At 44.1% G+C, this 19,815-nt stretch overlaps 1 protein-coding gene across 3 annotated transcripts in view; it reads right to left on the reverse strand.

Annotated features, from left to right (window-relative positions):
* Positions 1-19,815, reverse strand: part of Fam184b (family with sequence similarity 184 member B) — a 104,781-nt gene that overhangs the window by 34,758 nt on the left and 50,208 nt on the right. For all 3 annotated transcript variants that reach the window (XR_205344.3, XM_004847231.3, XM_021260243.2), the window contains 3 exons: positions 19,199-19,405; positions 9,060-9,170; positions 5,086-5,193 (listed from right to left, as the gene is read on the reverse strand). Coding sequence is in view for 2 of the 3 variants with exons in the window: in XM_004847231.3 (XP_004847288.2) it covers positions 5,086-5,193; positions 9,060-9,170; positions 19,199-19,405 (426 nt within the window). In the remaining variant the exon portion in view is untranslated. The remainder of the gene's footprint in view (positions 1-5,085; positions 5,194-9,059; positions 9,171-19,198; positions 19,406-19,815) is intronic.

Raw genomic sequence — 19,815 nt, forward strand, 5'->3', positions numbered from 1 at the left:
TAGATCCAAAAGATACACTTCAAATAACACCAGCAGAGAACGCCAGCCATTAATGGCCTGAGGCTACTCCAGAAATCACAGTGGTTTAAAAGCTCAGCGATCCTAATCTGCCAACACTTTGGATCAATATGATCCTCTGGGTATGTGCCTAGTGAGCCACACAGGTCTCCAGTGAGCAGGGGACCCTTCTCAGGCCTAGGCACCCTGTTATCCTCTTTCCTACAGGCCTCAGGGATCTTGCGTTGTGTTCCTTCCCTCTGGCATGACTCTTCCTGGTGAGGTCATGTTCAAATCACAGAGTGAGCAGATGTCTTTCTTCTGGAAAACCATCCTGGACCCATCTGGGAAGTAAAACCCCTCTGTGGTATTTCTGCACAAGAATGTTCCTGACATTACTATAGCACTCATCATGCAGGTTATTTAAGTAAATATTTATTTCTCCTATTTGAAGTGAAGCCCTCCAAGGGCCAAGGGCATTCACCTAGACATCCAGTCCCGTGGCTTGTGTGGTGAGAGCACCCATAAATATTGTGGAGATGGAGTGACTTGAATAAAAATCAGCACAATGGCTCTTATTTTCCTTCTGGAGATGGTGCAGGCAGACACATCTATGAAAACCTCTATCCCTCCTTGTCCTCAGGTCATTGGGGCCTAGGTTCCAAAGGAGTCTTCTAGAAAAGTTTTCTTTCGGAAGTACTAAGACTGCAACGGCTTTCTGGAAACTGATGGATGATACTATGAGTCTAAGAGAATCAGGAGACTGGACATGAGAAAGATGGACAAAAGGTTCAGAAAGGTCCTAGCTAAATTTAGTGGGGACAGAGCCACACTCTGCCTGGCAACCTTCTCTGTGCACCATCTGGGAAGGGAGTGAAAATTCTGCTCTCAATTGGGATTATTATTTTTATCTCTCTTGACTCACTGAAATGCTTCGGTAGGAGAATTAAGGATCTGAATTTATTTATTTATTTATTTATCTATTTATTTATTTTGGGGACCGGGGATCGAACTCGGGTCCTTGTGCTTGCAAGGCAGGCGGCGGAACCACTGAGCTAAATCCCTGCCCCAAGGATCTGAATTTAATTGTCGGTTAACCCCCCAGGCTGCTGTCATCATCCCGAGTAGATCAGCCTGCAGGTTGTCCAAGCCCCCTCACCCCCTTGGCATGATGTCTTCCTCGAGGCTCGTCCTGTGTTGCTGCAAGTCTGGCTACACTGTGGGATGCTGTTCACATATCATCTAGACCAGGCAAATCTACTCACAGCATTGGCATGTAGGTGACTTGCCAACAATATCTGAACTAAATTATAAATGTCTGATTGGTCCAGTTCAGGAAGCTTTGTAATTGAGAGTTGGCAGGGTTGGGTGGAAACAGGCACGTATACATGCCGCTGGTGGGGGTACATGCCAGAACACCCACCTGGTGGGACCCAATGTGGAGGCATCTATCAAAGTTAAAAACCCACATATCCCCGACCCAGGAGTCCTACAGCAGTATGAGTTACTGAGACATGCTCAGAGCTGTCATACACTGTGACACTGGCCAGATATTAATTCATTTAGCCATCACAAAAACCCTCTGAGGTAGGTGCCAGCATCATCCCTATTTTACAAATGAGAAAGTTGAAGAAAAGAGATGTTAAACATATGCCCAAGGTTATCCAGGCAGTCAGAACCCAGATATCTGGCTTGCTGGTGAGCTGCTTACTTGCTATACTACACTATAGCCTTCCACATCATTATCCATTGAAGTATAATCTATAATAGACCCAAATTAAAAACGACCTTACTGTCTATCAGAAGGGAAAGATTATGTTATGGCTTTTCTGTACAAAGAATAACTAGGCTAGTTCCTTTTTTAAGAAATGAAGTTGATGTGGAAGTATACATGTGTCATAATCTACATGCCATAAAAACTTAAGTTAAAAGAAGCAGAGCACAGGAGATTATGCCACTGTCTGTGGAAAAAATATATCCACATTATGGCTCCATATGCACAGCATAGTTCTGAAAAGATATATAAGAAGAGATAAAACAAAAGAACTAGTTTTCCTGGGATAGGGAACATGAAGGAAAGGGATGCTTTTCACTGTTATCTTTATGTACCTTTTAAATTCTACTGCATACTTGGATTACTTATTGGGAAAAAACTGAATTAGAAAGAATATACAATACCTGCAAAGCACATAAATAATAGCCTAATAGAAACCACAGCACCAGATGTTCAATTCTGTGAGTAAACATCCACATCATTTTAAAGTTATTTGTTCACTGCTCTAACATCTGGCTCGGAGGCCAGCACATCCCAGGTACCCCACAAATGCCTGTGAGATGAATGAATATTGAGTTGAATCCAACGAAACTGATATTTATAGAACTTCTTTTTGCAATTTTATGTAGGAGAAACCTGTACTTCTTTTTGAAAACAAGCTCAGTGAGGGACAATGATCTAGATTAAGAGTTATGGTGGTCAGCCCATGGTTCTAAACATGTACTTGTATTTTGGACTTCTTCAGAAAATGCTATTTAAGATGTGGTAGTTGTTCTCAACTCAGGGTAATTTTGCCCCCAGGTGACCTCTGGCAGTGTCTGGAGACATTTTTGATTGAGATGTTTTGTTTGTGTGTGTGTGTGTGGGGGGTGCTACAAGCATTTAGTGAGCAGAGGCCAGAGATGCTGCTAAACATCCTACAGGGCACAGCAAGTTGTCCCCCAGCCCCCGCGCCTACTACAAAATTATCCCCGTCCAAAAGTCAGGTGCTGAAGCTGAGAAGCCCTGAGCTGCAGGGATAGCACTGCCTCATGCACAATATGACCTTGACTCTTAGACCCTTGTTCAGAAGCCCTGGAACACACTTAGAGGTTTCATGTGTTTGTGTGCACTCCTAAAAATACAGCTGTGCCATCTTCCTGAACTGCATTTGTATTTAGTGTCTAGCTTATCAACCTTAGTTGAAATTTAGCGGAAGACCCATCCAACTCCAATCCATCCTCCTGCTGCAGTCACTTTGAGGGCCTGACAAATAATCGAATATCTGAGAAACAACTTTTTTGGGAAATCTTGCAGGAAGCCCATGAAAAGGTCAGCTGTCCCTGAAGGCAAGATTCTTCTCCTGAATGCTAGTTCATGAGATTGCTTCCTAAGAAAGTAAGGGTGAAGGAAGACATTCACATATATCTCAGTCAGAAGTCTTTAGAAAGGTCCAGGACAGCTTAGATCACGAGGGACCAGCCCTGTTGAAGAAGTGCTTCTTCTTTTTAAGCTTCCCCTCCAGGCTTCCACAGGGCAATGGGACTGCTCAGCCTGGTGTCAGAGGAAAACCCAGGGAGTCCTGGGCTGCTTTCCTTAACCTCCAGATACACAGCTGGGTCTCTTCCATCTGGAAGGCATCCTGGCTACTTGATACTCTTACAGTGAGATGGGGGTTCAGAGCCAGTGGTTCCATCCTGGCTCAGCTGCTTACCTGCCTGTGACATGTGAGAGTCACCTAATTAATATGACCCTTAGTTTCATCCTTTGTAAAATGAGTACACCACAGGTTTGCTGCAAAACTTCAATGAAGCTGAAGATGTGAACTGTGCTCTAGAACTGACCAGTTTCCATACAAATGCTAATTGCTATTCAATTCCACATCCCTTAAGATTTATTGCTCCCTTTTACCCTGGTGAATATGTGGTTCAGTAGGAGTCATCCCGGGGTGGGGGTGGCCGGTGGGGGCACGACGTGAGGGTTACTGTCAGGACTAGTGCTTGAGCCCTGCAAGAATGCTGTCAAGGGAGAAAAATAACAGTTCGTAATGACACTAAGGTGCACAGAAATAGGTGGAAAAGAGACTTTGAGGGTGACACAGTAAGATTCAAACTCAGCTACACTGTGTTTTTACACCTGGAGTCTGAAATAAACTGAAAATTTGAGGTAGCAATAAAACAAAGAAAATTGAAGACAATGGTTTTTTTTAAATGGCTTTTGCCATCAAAAGAGGAATCAAGGGCCGGGGATTTAGCTCAGTGGTTCCGGCGCCTGCCTCGCAAGTGCAAGGTCCCGAGTTCGATCCCCGGTACCAAAAAAAAAAAAAAAAAAGAGGAATCAAAAGGGTTATTCAAGGTGGGGCACTCAAATACCAACTTCTCAGGACTTATTTGTATTTCTGCAACCATGCAATGAATGCTAATGAAGTGCCTATGTTGCATCTGAGCTGTAGGCCTAGCTGTCCCCCAGGAAGGGATGTTGGAGCCCTGGTACCTGTGATTGCGAACTTATTTAAAAACACGTTGTGTGCGAATGTCATTAGTTAAAACAAAGCCATGTTGGATTAGGGTTAGTCCTAAATCCAGTGACTAATGTCACTGCCTTAAACAAAGGCAATGTGAAGACCCAGACACACGGAGAAGGAGGCTGTATGACAACAGGCAGAGACTGGAGTGATGCATCTGTGACACAAGGAGTGCCAAGGGCTGCCCCTGGAAGCTTGGGAAAGGCATGGAAGGAACAGATTTTCCCTCAGAGCCTCTGGAGGGAAGCAACCCTGCTAACACCTTGAGTTCAGACATCTGGTCTCCAGAACCATGAGAGAATAATTGTGTTGTTGAAGTCAACAAACATGTGGCAATTGATTATAGCAGTCCTAGGAAAATAATACAGCTTACCATGAGCAGGACACACAGGAGCCACTGCCCACCCTTGAGCCTGACGCCTGAAAGGACAGTCTGCGTGGAAGGGCTGCTGTGAGCATAAAGGGGATCAGGGTGTGGAGGGAGGTGCCAGCGACTGTGACTACTGTGGTGGTCAATGGTGGTCAGCATCAAAGGTCCCTTTTATCTGCCAGGCAGGCTGCTCTCAGAGAAGCAGAGATTAATCTGACACTCCCTTTTCTTTTTCAAGCCACGAAGATAATTACTCAGAACTCTATTTCCTTCATGGTTTTTGCAAATGGATTTTGTAGTGATTTTTCCCCAGGCCTTTGGCAGTGCTGAGGGAGGATGTAAAGGAGCCCATTAATATCAGCATGAGTCATTGGGGATACAGAAGAGCTGAAACAGAGATGAGAAATATCCCTAATTACAGCAGAAAACGCTGGGGGTTACCTGGCTCTCCAGAATGCTGCAGGGTTGGCTGTCTAATTCCTGGGGTCTTTCCTCAGCTCTCTGGGGAGATACCTTATGTTGTTGGATAAATTCTTCCAGTCTTAAAACCTAAAACAGAACACAAGAAACACTAGGCAATAAAACAAAGTACCGCCTCCTGGCTGTAGTCATTAATCTGGAAATCAATTCCCCAGGGTTGATGTGCTCTAGTGTCCCATTAGACAAATTCTAAGCATGCTTCTAGAAAAGCCATCACTAATTAGCTAGTTGCTTAATCTTTCCAGAAAAAGATGAGCTTAGCAAGTTTATATTATTCTACACTTTATTTCAAAATTACATGCATACATCTATAATAGACCCGCAGGGGGACTTTTGTTGGCTTTTATGCTATTTCTGGCAGGCAACTCAATTTCTTTCCTTTTTTTAACATAGAAAAGAACACACAAAATTTATTAGATGCCTAGGGCAGTGGAGTATTACACTCCTCAATTTCTTTTGAAAAAGTATTTGGTAAAGAAAATGAAAATATTTAAGAATTGTACAGATAAATTGATAGAAGAGTATCTGGGAGCTACTATTAAATTATAAAGCTTTAATTATGATGGTTGTTACTAATCAACTAATTGTAGCTTATCAACTGAACAGATTGTTTCCCCTCCAGACTTGAAAAGAATGAGGCCAATAACCATGAAGGAAACTCAGACACTGCCAGCAAATACGTGTAGAAAATCTAACACTTGTCAGGCAGCAGCTGGGAACAGGGAGGGAAAGGGGAGGGGACAGAGTGACAGCAAGATAGAAAAATGGTCCCTTGTCTTGAAAGACTATCATTTTGTGGGAGAGACAGATACAGGTTTATAACTATAGCAACACTCTGTAATGGAGCACATACAAAAACTGTAGCGCTGTTAATGGCATATTTCCTCTCTGCCAGCCACGGGTCAAAGCACTTTATAATATTAGCCCTCAAAATAACCACTATGAAGTGAGTACCACTGCATAGAAACTCCCAGAATCCAGGGAGCTTCCAGGGCAGCAAAGGATGAATAGGAGTCTGCCAGTGGTGAAGATGAGAAAGTGGATTCCGGGCAGCAAGACCAGCAGGTGCAATGGCAGAGGGCAGGTATGGGTGTGAAGACTGAGCCGTGGTTCCACATAGGGAGGGTTCAGCATGAAGGAGTGGACGGAGAGGGTAGAATCTTGGGGAGCGATGGTGGTGAGTTAGGTTGAGTCTACACTGTAAAACACACAGGGGCTAAGGAGTTTGGGGAAGGGGGAGTGAGGTCTTGAGCAGATTCAGGTTTTAGACCCTGAGTTCTGGAATTTGCACTGCTATAGGAAAAATGCAGATGCAGGGAGGCAACATGTGGAAAATCCAGGAAACATCCCAGAGGCACAGCAAGGCCATCAGAACATCCTCGTGGCTTTACATAAGGAGTATTTGAGAAAGAAACATTTCAAGATCATTGGAATCTCTTTATACTGCACCTTGCTAAGGTTTATGAAATATTCAGGAGTCCGGTGCAATTGTCTTTGACTCTTTCTATATTGCCCAGGTTGGTGTAGACTCAAGCAATCCTCCTGCCTCAGGTTCCCAAGTAGCTAGGACTACAGACACGTGCCACCGTGCCCAAACTGCTAGTTTATGTAACATCTATAAGGAGGTAAAGTAAGAGTCTAGGTGAGTCATCCTGAGAATCTTGTCCAAGATGTTGGTGCAGAGAGAATAACTGAGACAGCCCTGGGTCAGAGGACCCACAGAACTTGACAACTGAGTGGATGTGACGACAGAACAGGTTGGGACTGGAGGCCCAACGGCAGTGTGGTCAAGGGCGACTCTTCCATTTCCAGCCCTGGTGAGGGAGTGTGCGGACGCGAGCATCATTAATGTGGTAAAAGGCAGCGAGGCTGAAGAGCAAGAGTGAGGCACTTTGTCCACAGCCAAACTCTTGGTCACGGCTTGCAATCTGTAGTCACTCAGGTCCTGAGTGATCCTTAGCTACCAAAGAGGCAAACAGAGGCCGTACTGCGTAGTGGTTAAGGTGGGCCTTTAGAGCCACATTGCTTGGGTTTCAATCTCAGATTATCTATTTTGTGTCTGACTTTGGGGAAGTGATTTACCTTTTCTCTGCCTCAGTTTTCTCATTTCTAAATGAGAGATAATAATAAGCACCTATATGGTAAGGTGACTGTGAGGATTAAAAGAGTATATATAAATACAGGGCCGGGGATTTAGCTCAGTGGTTCCGTCACTTGCCTTGCAAGTGCAAGGACCCAAGTTCGATCCCTGGTACCAAAACAAAAAAAAAACAAAAGAGTATATATAAATATAAATTTTTTAGGCTGTATCTTGACTACAAAAAGCATTCCACAGAAGGAAATGATTTTTATTTTTAAAGAGGGGTTCTAAGAGGTAGTCACAGAAAGAATCAGATTTCTGTGATGTGACCCAGGCATCCCACACCAGAAGAATAACTGGCCTGGCCACAACCACAAACCTGAGGCCCCCTGAGACTGCAGAGCAGTCCAGGCACAATGTGAAGGTTGGCAGCATGGCTCAACTGGAAGGGAGAAAGTGAAGGAGGAGGAAGCGAGGAACCAAGGAAGAGAGGGAGAAGGGGAGAAATGGGCTCCTCTTCTGGGTGAGGAGGAAGAAGCCTCCAGTACAGGATTTCTCACAGCACCCACCTCTAGTCCCTGATGGATTAAGTCTCAGGCACGGGATGCTCACTGCCTTTGTCTTTAACGATAATTTCAGAAATAGAAAACAGGTTAGAGAAAAATGTAATCGAAACCTGTGTACTCAATCTTCAGCTGCAGAAATAGCATCACAAATAGAGCTGCAGTCCCTTACACGTCTTCCTCTTCCACCCTGCTCTCTCCCTTCTAGAAATAACCACGGGTCCAAGTTCTGCCCCAGCACCCTCATGCATCGTTGGGATCCCCCTCCATGGATATGTACTTCTGGACAGCTGATACTGTTCTGTGCATGGCTTCTGTATGTGTAAAAGTTCCCCGGGGCTGGTGATGTAGCTCAGCTGTACTGCACTTGCCTAACATGGGTGAGGCCTTGAGTTCAGTCCCCAGCACTGAAAAAGAAAGTCCTCAGGAGTTGTGGTACACCTTAGCCAGGATCAAGAAACCAATTTCATGGGCTCCTGGGTCCAGTGGAAAACACAAGTCTTCTCTGGAAGGTGTGAAAAGTGGCAGGGAAAGGAAGAAAAGCTCTTCATATTTTTGGTTTTATCAGGATCAAACATGGCTCTTATGACCTTGTCTCTAACCTCTTACACTAGTTCTTCAGTACTTTTAAATTTAATTTATTTACTTATTTAGTACTGAGGATTGAACCCAAGGGCACTCTACCACTGAGCTACATCCCCAGCCCTTTTAATTTTATTTTGAGACAGAGTCTTGCTAAATCAGCCATACTGGCCTCACACTTAAGAACCTGAGTAGCTGGGGTTACAGGTGTGCACCACCCTTACTGGCCTTCAATACTTTTCAGGGCCTGTGAAAATGTTTCAGCTTCTTTTAACATCAGAAGAAAAAACACCCAGTCTGGATTGGATTACATTTACTATTTCATCAACTCTGTCATAAACCATATGTGTGTGTGTGTGTGTGTGTTTAAGTAAAAGAAGGGCCCAGGGAGACAGAGATGCCTTAGGCCCATAAAAGTGATAAAGCAGCCCATGAGCAGGAATGATTGCAGACTGACAATTCCAACGTCTTTCAGCCACAGGATCAACACCAGCTGCCTCCCGCATCCTTCCTTTACGTGAGCCTCTTTGCTTACGGCTGTAACTCAGGTTCCCTATTGCTCGCAGCTAAACTCATGCCCCGTAGGTAGGACAACCCCCTGGCTGGCTGAGCACCCTAGCCTCTGTCCTGGGGTGTAAGGAGCCGGAGGTTCCCGGCCTCTCAGCCAGGAGCCACAGCCTCACCCCAAGCGCCCTATTTTGGGGGTTTACCTCGAGCCGAGAACTCTGAAGCTGCACATTTAGGGCTGATTTCTCTTCTTCCAGCTGCCTTATTTCCTTTTCTGATTTCTTCTTCACTTCTTCCAGCTGCGCCTCTACTTCCTAAGATGATAATTGGAAGTATTAGCTGCACAAGGCACAAAAGCAGGACATATAGGTATTCACACCCTGCCTCATTCCCAAAGGGGATCAAAGAAGCTTCCAAGAGGCATAAAACACTGCAAGACAACATAAATCAGAAATACACAAGAAGGTCAAAAGAAAACAAGCATTAAATCATACCACATGGAGAGACTCTTGCCTCTAAATCTTCCAGTGTCAAATAAAGAACAAAAATGTTCATTACTAATAAAATTCTAGTATCTCATAAGTAAAAAATACTACATTGTCTTAAGAGGACAAAACCACTACATACTCTAATCCAGTGAAATATTAAAAGCAAAACATTTCTCCATCTCAGGGGGACCCATATGTTAGTCAGATGGGGTTCACAGGGCAGATTCCTCCATGTCCTTGTCTACAATCTGTGAGCCTCAGTACAAAGCAGGTCCCAGTGAAGGTACCATATGAATGACACGGGCTCCTAGCTTTGTCATACTGAGCGCATTTTCAGACCTCCCTGGGACTCGCTGTGTTATATGCTTAGTCCTGGTCCAGGTACACAATGAAGATTCAATAAATGATACAATTGTGATTATGAGTATTGATGCTCAGCCTTTTTGATATGGTTTAGTTTCTACAGAAATCGTGTCAGTATTTAGAGGAGAGAATAAAATAACCTATTCCTTTTAGCATAGCTTCAGGTAGATATTGTAACATTCATTCATTCCAAAAATATTTATGGAGCCCTTCCATGTGCCACTGTTTTTGAAGCTGAGGATAAAAAAAGAAATAAAATTCTTATATGCCAAGAGCTTAAATTTCAGTGAAATAAAAGCAAAATCAGTAAGTAGAGTAGAGTAAACACGATATTGGATGGAGAAACAGTCAAGCAGGAAAGGGGGCTCTGCAGTGTTGGGGAGGGATTAACATTTTAAAATTCTTTTTTTTTTTGGTACCAGGGATCGAACTCGGGTCCTTGTGCTTGCAAGGCAGGTGTCAGAACTACTGAGCTAAATCCGTGGCCTGGGATTAACGTTTTAGATAGTCTTTTTACAGAAGTGCTGCAGAAAAAGCAACAGTGGAGTCAAAGCATGCACAAAATGGGAAGCCAGCCAAGCAGTCTGTGGGCATGGCATGACATATGCAGGACCTGGAGAGACTGCCACGCGCTGAGGACAGAGTGAGAGCACTGCGGCTGCATGGGCCTGTGGCGGGGATTGAGCGAGGGAGGAGATTAAGTCAGCAGGACCTCAAACCAGGCCTTACACCTCTTGGTGATAGAAGTTGGACGAAGGCCTTGCAGCTCACATTTTCACAAGATCAAGTGGGTCTGTCTCGGGGACACACTGCCAAGAGGGTGGGGTGGGAGCAGGCGGCAGTGAGGGGCTGCTGCAGTAACTGCACGCCTCCCTGTGGTGAGGAGCGGTGAGCTCTGGACCTGCTGGGACGCAGGCGGGCAGGACTCAGTGGAAACACAGCATCTGCTACGCTGCAACTGGAGCGCCCCCAAAGGACCGCATGGAAGGCTTAGTCCCCAGCTTGATGCTACTGGGAGCCGGTGGAAACGAAGAGGTGAGCCCAGTGGGAGGGAGGTCCGGAGGTCATTCAGGCGTGCCTGTCATCCCTCTCACTTTCAGCCATGAGGTCAGCAGTTCTGGTCCGTCATGTGCTTCGTGCCATCATGTGCTGCCCCAGCTCAGGCCCCAAAGCAATGATGCCAATCAACCATGGACTAAGACCTCTGAAACCTTGAGCCAAAACAAATCCCCCCCTCCTTTCCCCGGCTCTCTCTCTCAGTTTCAGATTAAACCTTGAGTCTTCACACTGAGCTATATTCCCAGTCCTTAAAAAAAAAGTTTTTAAAATTTTGACATAGGGTCTCACTAAGTCCCTAAATTGCCCAGGATGGGCTTCAACTTGAGACACAACTGCATCAGCCTCCCAGAGTGCTGGGATTACAGGCATGCAACATCATACTCAACTACCTCAGGTATTTTGTTACAGTAATACAAAACTAACACAACATACAAGGCAACAGCAAGGCTTTTGACCTGAGCAAGAAGTGGGTGGTGCTGCCACTAACTGAGACAGGGAAGATGACAGAAGGGACAGACTTGGAGAGAGTCTGGGGAGATTGCTTGCATGTATTCAGGTTCAGACAGCTAGACAGGTGGGTCAGGAATGAAGAGGAGAGTTCTGGGTTGGACATACACATTTGGCAGTCATCAGGATATGGGATACATTAAGGCATGTTTGGAGGAGAAAGATGAAAGAGAACAGAAAGAAAAGTAAAAAAGACTCCAGAATGGAGCCCTAGGTCACTCCAGCCTTTCCTGTGAATTAGAGGCTCTGATACCTAGCAGCTAGATAGTGGCTCTTCAGGCTGCCAACTGGTTATGGATCTTTACATCTAACTGGGAGTAGGTGGACAGAACAATTATGGCTCACATTTACTGAATGCATAACTGAGGCAAGAGCTGGAGGTGGCTGGAGGCATCAGTCTTTATGAGAACTCCGAGTTAGGTACTATTGTTACGATTTATTATGAAGAATAAGGAATGAACTTAACGATGTTAAATGACACCAGGCATTCTGAGAAGCTAAGACAAGAGGATCCCAAGTTTGAGCCCAGCCTTGGAAACTCAGCAAGACTCTATCTCAAAATAAAAAATACAGAGCTAGAGATGTAGCTCACTGGGAAGGCCTTGGGTTCAATTCCCAAAGCTGTCAATAAGTGAATGAATGAGAATGAGTGAGATGTTAAATGGCTTGCCCAGGGTCATGAAGCCCGTAAGTGGAGTGGTCAAGATTTGAACTTGGGAAAGGCTGGCTACTTGGTTGTGCCTCTTTCTTGATTTCTTAAAAGAAGTGAGACACTTAGTACAGACACATGTCTGATTGAAAGGTTTCCCTGTTTCTGCTACAGAGATGCTGAGAGGGTTTCTGAAGGCAGACCCCACAGCAGGGTGGAGGAGTCCTATTCTATTTCAGAGGGGTGAGGAGCAAACATATGGTCAAATACTAATAAAACTGGGGCTGGTGTGGGGTCAAACGTGCCATTCATTCATTCATTCGTTCAACTAACCAATATAAACCGAACAGCTATCATAGGTCAACTGTCACGCTAAGAGACTAGGGATATAGTCAGTGTGTGTTGGTAAATGTTTAACAACTGGCTTTCCAAAAGATTAAAATAAATTGATTTTGATGGTATAAGTATTTTACTATGGCCAATGTGAAGTTCAGTGAGATGTAACAACTGCCTGTCACAGCAGGTATGAACTGGCTCCAACATGCTGCTAGATGTCAAAGTGAACAAGGCATCCATCCCAGTGGGGAAACACAGAGTAGACAGGAGTTGTAGGGCAGAGTGGTAAGAGGTGTGCTAATGTAGGGACAGAGGTGACAGACTCAGTATCACCAGCCTGGGCACAGAAGGCTTGCAAGGAAACTGATATTTAAACTGGGACCGATATGATCAATAAGAAACTGGAAGGTGAATTTGGAAGTGGGGAAGAAAATGTTCTCCATGGAGGGGAGGCCACACTTAAAGGCTCAGAGGGAAAAAAATGGGACGGATGAGGAGCTAAAAGGCTAGAAGGCAGAGTTGGGCAGGGGAGAGGTGCGGAATGAGGTAGGAGAGGCAAATTGGGGGTCTATCCCCATAGGGTCTTATATACCATGCTAAGGAATTGGAACTGCACTACGAAGATGACGGAGTTGTTGGACAGCTGGAAACCAAGGCTGAGTGGTCAGAAAGTCCTGTGGGGATGGAGACCGGGTTACGTGAAGTGGGGAGACAAGGTTATCATGGGCTCTATCAAGGAATGGTGCTTAGCTGGGTCAGCATGGAAGCACTGCAAACAGGGGGATGGGGAGGTGTTCTGGGGCCAGCCAAACAGAACAGGCTTCACAGACTTGGTGGCCGACTGTGAAGGGTGGGAGAAGTCCCGTTTGGTTCCTGGGGCTCTGATCTGAACATCTGAAAAGCTGTGCTGTGGATCACCTGGATGGCAGCCTTATACTATCTGTGAGGCCAAGCCTAGTCCACCCAGTGGCCCTGGTCCCACCCAGTGGCATGTTCTCATGATGAGTCAGTGAAATAAGTAGAAAAGAGTGATGTGATGAGATTGCAAGGGTCACATGACATGACGCTAAACATACGTGTAGGTGCTCTTCAGTAAACCTATGGTGCGCTTTTGCAAGGTTTTTGGAGTTGGAGAGTTCATTTTTTAAAGCCAATGTGTAAAGTATTCTTTGATACCAAATAAGTTGAGATAACTGAAGCAGTCATTGGAATCCCTCATTTTTTACTTCATTAATTAGTTTCCCACCTACAAAAACTTCTATTGAACAAAAGTCTGGTTTAACATACCTACTGGCACGGATACTAACTCTGCCAACACACGCCCACTGTATCAGCACTTGAAAATATTCCACCATCATGATTTTGGCATAAAGGAAGGGCTATTTCTAACTTCTCGCAGCACAACTTCCTGGAGTACATATACTCAACCACGGTTTCAGCTGTTGTTATGATAAATGGACCTAAACTGGAAAAAAAATCTACCAATGGAAATAACTGATTTCAGCAGTAAGTTTTGGCATTAGTAAGCTTCACATTAGGAGCAGAATAATGTGGGTCACTGTTAGAAAACAAACAGTTCTCAGTCACTTGGAGAACACCTGGTAGAAAGAAGTATGCTGTGTCCAGCTCAGCTCAGTGATCTTGAGGGTTTCAGCAGGAGGCATTAACATTCTCCCAGCTCAGATGAGGAGAAAAAACAATCACAGAGTTAAGAACATGAGGAAAATGAAAGAGAATAATGCTTTCCCATATCTGAGTTACTGTACCCCAGAGAAGCAGGTTCCATCTCTGTTATTGTTTGGATGAAAAATGTCTCCCAAAAGGCTCATGTGTTTAGAGGTGGGGCTTTTGAAAGGGGATTTGATCACAGGAGTTAACCCATCGATGAGTTCCCAGCTGAATTTCTATTAGAAGTTGGGACCTGGTTGGAGGAGGTGGATCACTGTGCATATGGGTGAGTCAGAGGGGGTGACCTGGAAGGTATGTCCTGTCCCCAGCCCTTACTCCTGTTCTGCTTCCTGGCTGCCATGAGTTGAGCAGCTTTCCTCTGCCACACCCTTCCACTATGATGTTCCTGCCTTGGAGCCGGTCAACCATAGGCTGAGACTGCTGACATCCTGAGCCAGAATAAACCTTTTCTCCAGTAAGTTGTATCTGTCAGGTATTTTCTCCCAGCAATGCAAAGGTGACTAATACAATGAATGGGCCACTGATTTATAGAATTCAGAGTACTCATAAATTTTCTTCTCCCTGATCTCTCACACAACAAGGAAACACATTTCTCACATCCATTTTACATGGAGGAAATCCCACTGAGAGAGGTAAACACAGGACTCACATCTTTTTTTTCGGTTTCTTCATCTAGATCCTTCACAATTACTGCTAATGTAAGAAAAGACACATGAAAGAGCCACTGTGTCTTAGTCTGTTTTCTGTTGCTAGTAACACAGTCCTACTGACTGGGTACATTATAAACAAAGAGGTTTATTTTTTTCAGGGACTGGTCCTAAGACAAGGGGCCTCATCTGGTGATACCATTACATCATTGGGCATTAAAGGCATCACAAAGCAAGAGACAGGGAGTGTGCCAATATACCCTGTCTCTCTCCCTCTTTTTATAAGGCCTCCAGTATTCGATCATGGGATCTCCATCCTCATGACCTTATCTAACCCTAATCACCTCCCAAAGGCCCGGCCTCTAACAGGAGATTAAATTTCCACCCTCTCAATGCCTCAGAATGGAACTGAACTCCAACTGGATTACGGGGAGAGACAAACTATACTCAAATCATAGTCTTCCACCACTAGCTCCCCCAAACTCATTTCCTTCTCATACACAAAATACAATCATTCCATCCAAATAGTCCTAATGTTTTTACTAATTCTGGCATTAATTCAAAAGTCTAAAAGTCTCAGCTGAACAACCCTGTTGCTAGGTCCCGTGAGAACTATATCAATTCCTTCCAAGGGTAGTGCCCCCATGTACCCAATTCTCCAATTCCCAGTCTCCACCAGCTCCCAACTTTGTTACTGAGGACCAAGCTTCCATGAGCCTCGGGGGGAGGGGAAGGCACACCCAAATCACACTCAAATCATGGCACACTGTGAGGGGACAGCAATGAAGCAATCATGGAAAATTGCTAAGCAGAGATTTCAGTTGGGGCTTTAAGGGAAAACATGTTAGCTTATTTCAAGAAGAAAATGAACTTATTCACAACACATTTACAGTAAGTTTCATGGTGTATTTAACCAGTACCAAACCTAAAATGTCACTCAGTCTTTAGCAATGATACAAACACTAATGCTAATCAACACATGGGGCTTTAGACCCTGTGAAGGGTCACACCTCAGTAGTAGGGCTTAATTAGCACAACAGCAAGTGCTGCTCTAGACTTACCTTAACAAAGGTTAACAATGAGTCTAGAAAACAGTAAATTTTGTTATATATGTATTTTTCCACCATAAGTCTTAGAAAGGTAAAATTGATTTACAAGTAATTTGACTGCTACTCAAAACAAAATTCAGTAATCACAAAAGGCTGATAACAAAATCCATATTTTTAACATGTCAATGTCCAGCATTCAAAGATTCCTAAATATGCAAAGAAGCAGGAAAATGTGATTCATAATAAAAGAAAAAATCAGTCAATAGACAACAATGCCAAAATGATAAAAAACAGGACTTTAAAAGACCAACTGTAAATATGCTAAAAAATTCTTTTAAAATGGAAAGAGAAAGGTAATTATAAAAAAGAACAAAATAGAGGGTTTTGGCACTGAAAAATATATCTGAAATGAAAAATTGTACTGAATGGACTTAAAAAAGAGTAGATGATGCAGAAAAAAAGATGAATGAACTTGAAGATACAGCAATAGAAATTATCCAAACTGAAGCACAGAGACAAGAATCAGAAAATAAATGAATAGAGCCTCAGTGGCTTGTGGGACAGTACCAGAAGAGGGGTAGAACAGAAAAAAATTCTACAAATAATGGCCTTACAATCTTCAGTTTGTATGAAAACCACAGACCTACAAATTCAATGAGCCTTGAGCAGAAAATACCAAAAAAATCATACCGTGGCATATTATAATCAAACTGATGAAAACTACTGATAAATCTTAAAAGCAGCCAAAGAGAAAAACACATTATGCCCAAGACAAACAAGCTATGTGTGGCCGGTGGCTTTTCACTAGAAGAACGTGTGAACCAGAATGACGTCTGTAAAGTTCTGAAAGAAAAAGCCCTGACGTGTTCCATGGGATTTATAATTCATGTAAAGTAAAATGTATCATAACAAATGTATAAAGGACAGGAAGGGAAAATGGAAACATTATTGTAAGGTTTGCATATGTGAAGTCATATGATTTTATTTGATGATGGAGACTGTGATAAATTTTCATATGGACTTTGTACATCTTAGAGCAAACACTAGTTCTCCACCTACCAAGAAAGAGGCATAGCTAGTAAGTCAAAAGTGGAGATATAATGCAATACAAAAGGATACACAACGAATCAAAGCTAAACAGAAAAGGGTCCGGGGTTTAGCTCAGTGGTTTCACCACCTGCCCCCGCAAGCGCAAGGACCCGAGTTCAATCCCCGGTACCCAAAAAAGAAAATAAATAAAATAAACAGGAAAAGAGGAAAAGGGTGAACAAATGTGGCAAGTGGAAAAAACAGCAAGATGGTGGAATTGTTATATTAAATATAAATGTTCTGAATGCCCCCTAAAAAGCAGGGATAATCAAACTGAATAAACAAATAAGACTCACTCGACTATATCACATAAATGTTGCTGTGGATTTGGAACGACAGGACTGACTGGGGAGCTGCCAAACCATTCCTAGCGTTCCGGAAAGCTACTCACTACCCTTTGTTAAATTCCTTTTCCGGCTAAACTTCCCCAGTGGGTCTGTGAGTCTCGCCACCAAGGATCTTCCGCGGTGCAGACGAGATGTGGAGGCGGAAGTGTTGTAGCACAACTAGGGCCCTAGGTCTTCCTTTCCACTCCTTCCCTAGCGATCAATGTGCACAGTGCTAGCTGCAGAATGTGTACGCTCCTGTGGGTCACCAGTAAATGACGATGCCACTTAACCCGATGGTCAAGAAAGGCCAACTTCAGCCCACTTCCTGTAGTGTGTTCTCTAGGTGAGAGTAGTAGTTAGGATACGAAATATACTCACACCAAGGGCCAAAGAGATAGAGTCCTCCTAACTCGATGGGGAAAAAGTGTCTAATTTTAGTCCGCACACCTTCTTTAAGCCTTTATCTTCCCCTAATCTGCATGCCTAATTTATATTCACAGTGTCTAGACAGGAGCAAAAAGTAAAACAAAAACCAGGAAGTAAAGATGATTTATTTCTTCACGATTCATTTCCCAAATAGAGCTGAAGTGGGATTCGTGCCCTCAGAGTCAGATGTGTCATCAGGTTACCAGGACAACCAGTAACCAGGGAGAGTGACTGTCTCCTGCTGCTTATGGCTGGGGGGGTGGGGGGATGGAAGTAATGTCAGTCCTTTGTGTGAAGACTGGATTTGGGCAGCCAGTTGAGGGTTCCAGGGAGAAAAATGCTTTCTTACAGCTGCTCACCTTGGGGTGGGGACCACCATGACTGGATAGAGCACACCTTCAAACCTCAGATTCCTCGTCTCTAAAACTAAATGTGAACACCCATTTGGTAATACTGCGGGAGGATTCGATGTGCTCATAAGTACTAAGTATACAGGGTAATGGGAGCTATGCAGAATTTTTATTTCACATGATGTCACTCGGGCCCCAGGTAATTAATATGAGCCACTCTGTGCTGCACTTTCACTACGTGCTGTTCCCCGAGCTAAGGGCTCACACGTAATCCACTTCATCTGCATAATAAGCCTTCAGAGTATTTATCTCTTTTAGAATTCAGGCTTCAGAGAGGTTAGGTGATCTGTCCATGGTCACACAGCTCGCAGAAGGGTCAAGACTTAGGCCCAGGATTAGTCCGCATCTTTTATGAGTTCCTATATTTATTCAGTGCAGATTTATTGAGTACTTACTACTCACACCCACCACACAAAATTGTATCCTGCGGCGAAAAATGCTTATCTTTCAGTGAGCATTCAATGCTGGCACGATACTTATTGAATTATAAAGCTGTTTCTCATTATCGTTGAACAAATCATCCACTCACGCTGACAATCACATTGATTTATACTACATTCTTTTCCTAAAATCTTCACGTTACTGCTTTTCCCAGCAAACAGAAGATGCGGCTTCGCAGGTCTTCTCTGCAGACCGCCGCCCCCTCTGGTGGGAGATGGGAACAGCACCCAGACCCCGGAGACTTCCCCAACGTGGGCTCCTTGATTACCCGAATCTATCCACAGCCATCACGACCTGGCAGGCCTTGCTTTTTCCACATGGATACCCTCATTTAATCCTCGCACCCGTCTGGGATGTGCTGTTATTATTTATCATGGGCCGCCAGACAAAATGAGTCCGTTTTACAAAACGAGAAACTCGAGGCCCGGGCGTTATCTTCCTTCCCCACCCCCGGGAATCCGGGTTCAAAAACTTGCTGAGGGTGGTACAGGGGATTTCGATCCAGGCAGTGTCCCAGGCCTGAGTTAATGGTTAGTGAAACTTTTTTTTGGTTTTGCTGAGGGAGTAGAATTGAATTTCCCAAAGTTAAAGGCTCCTTTGACACAATTCAACTCCATGTTAACAACTTGAGGGTGTCTCAGCCTTAGGGTGTCTCAGCCTTTAGGGTACTCCCTATCTCCTGCAAAAGACCCTGCAGTCTCTCTGGGGAGGCACTGGTCCTTCAGCTGTGTGTCCTCAGGGAAGCAGCTGGGAGGTGCACACAAGCGGGAGCACAGTGAATGGACATGGAAATAGGAAATAAGAGAAGGACGTAGGAGAAAGGAAAAGAGCTAAGTTGTCTCTATGAACATGGGTCTCACCTTCTGCAGCTTCTTTCGTTCAGCCTCCACCGAGCAGCGCACTGACTTGATTTCCACCGTGTGCTTTTTTACCAAGTCTTCCAGGCGCTTCAGGAGCTGGTCTTGGAGGTGTTTCTTCTCCTCTTCAGTCTGACGCCTGATCTCATGAAGGTCTTCTTCGTATTGTTGCTTCATACATTCTGTCTCAACATTTGCCTCTTTCTTGCTCTGCAAAAAAGTCAAGACCTTGTAAAATTGCTGAGAAGGGGTGAGGTTCAGGGAATCACCACTTCTGTTTTATACAACCCTTACAACATTTATATACTGATTTTACAGCATTATCAGAAGGTGCAATAAACTTTATAAGACTATATACTTGGTTATTTAGAAGAGACTTTATCCATCATTGGAAGAGGGCTCTTGGGAATGGCGTATCGTCACAGGATCAGATGTTCTAGTGCATACTATAGTCATTTCTAAAGGATGCTTTGTTTGCTTTGACTGAGAATATGTGGTAGGCTTTTAAGCAATTTCTAGTTTCCTAGGAGCTGGTATAGAAAATAGGGCAAATTCTGCTTATATTCTCCTAGTTTCAAATGGCATGGGACTGACAGGAAGCTGGCTGGAACTCCACTCTT

The sequence above is a fragment of the Heterocephalus glaber genome, unplaced genomic scaffold (genome assembly GCF_053883595.1).
Source record: "Heterocephalus glaber isolate CG9 unplaced genomic scaffold, H.glaber_assembly_v1.0 deba00001509, whole genome shotgun sequence".
Taxonomy (NCBI): Eukaryota; Metazoa; Chordata; class Mammalia; order Rodentia; family Bathyergidae; genus Heterocephalus; species Heterocephalus glaber.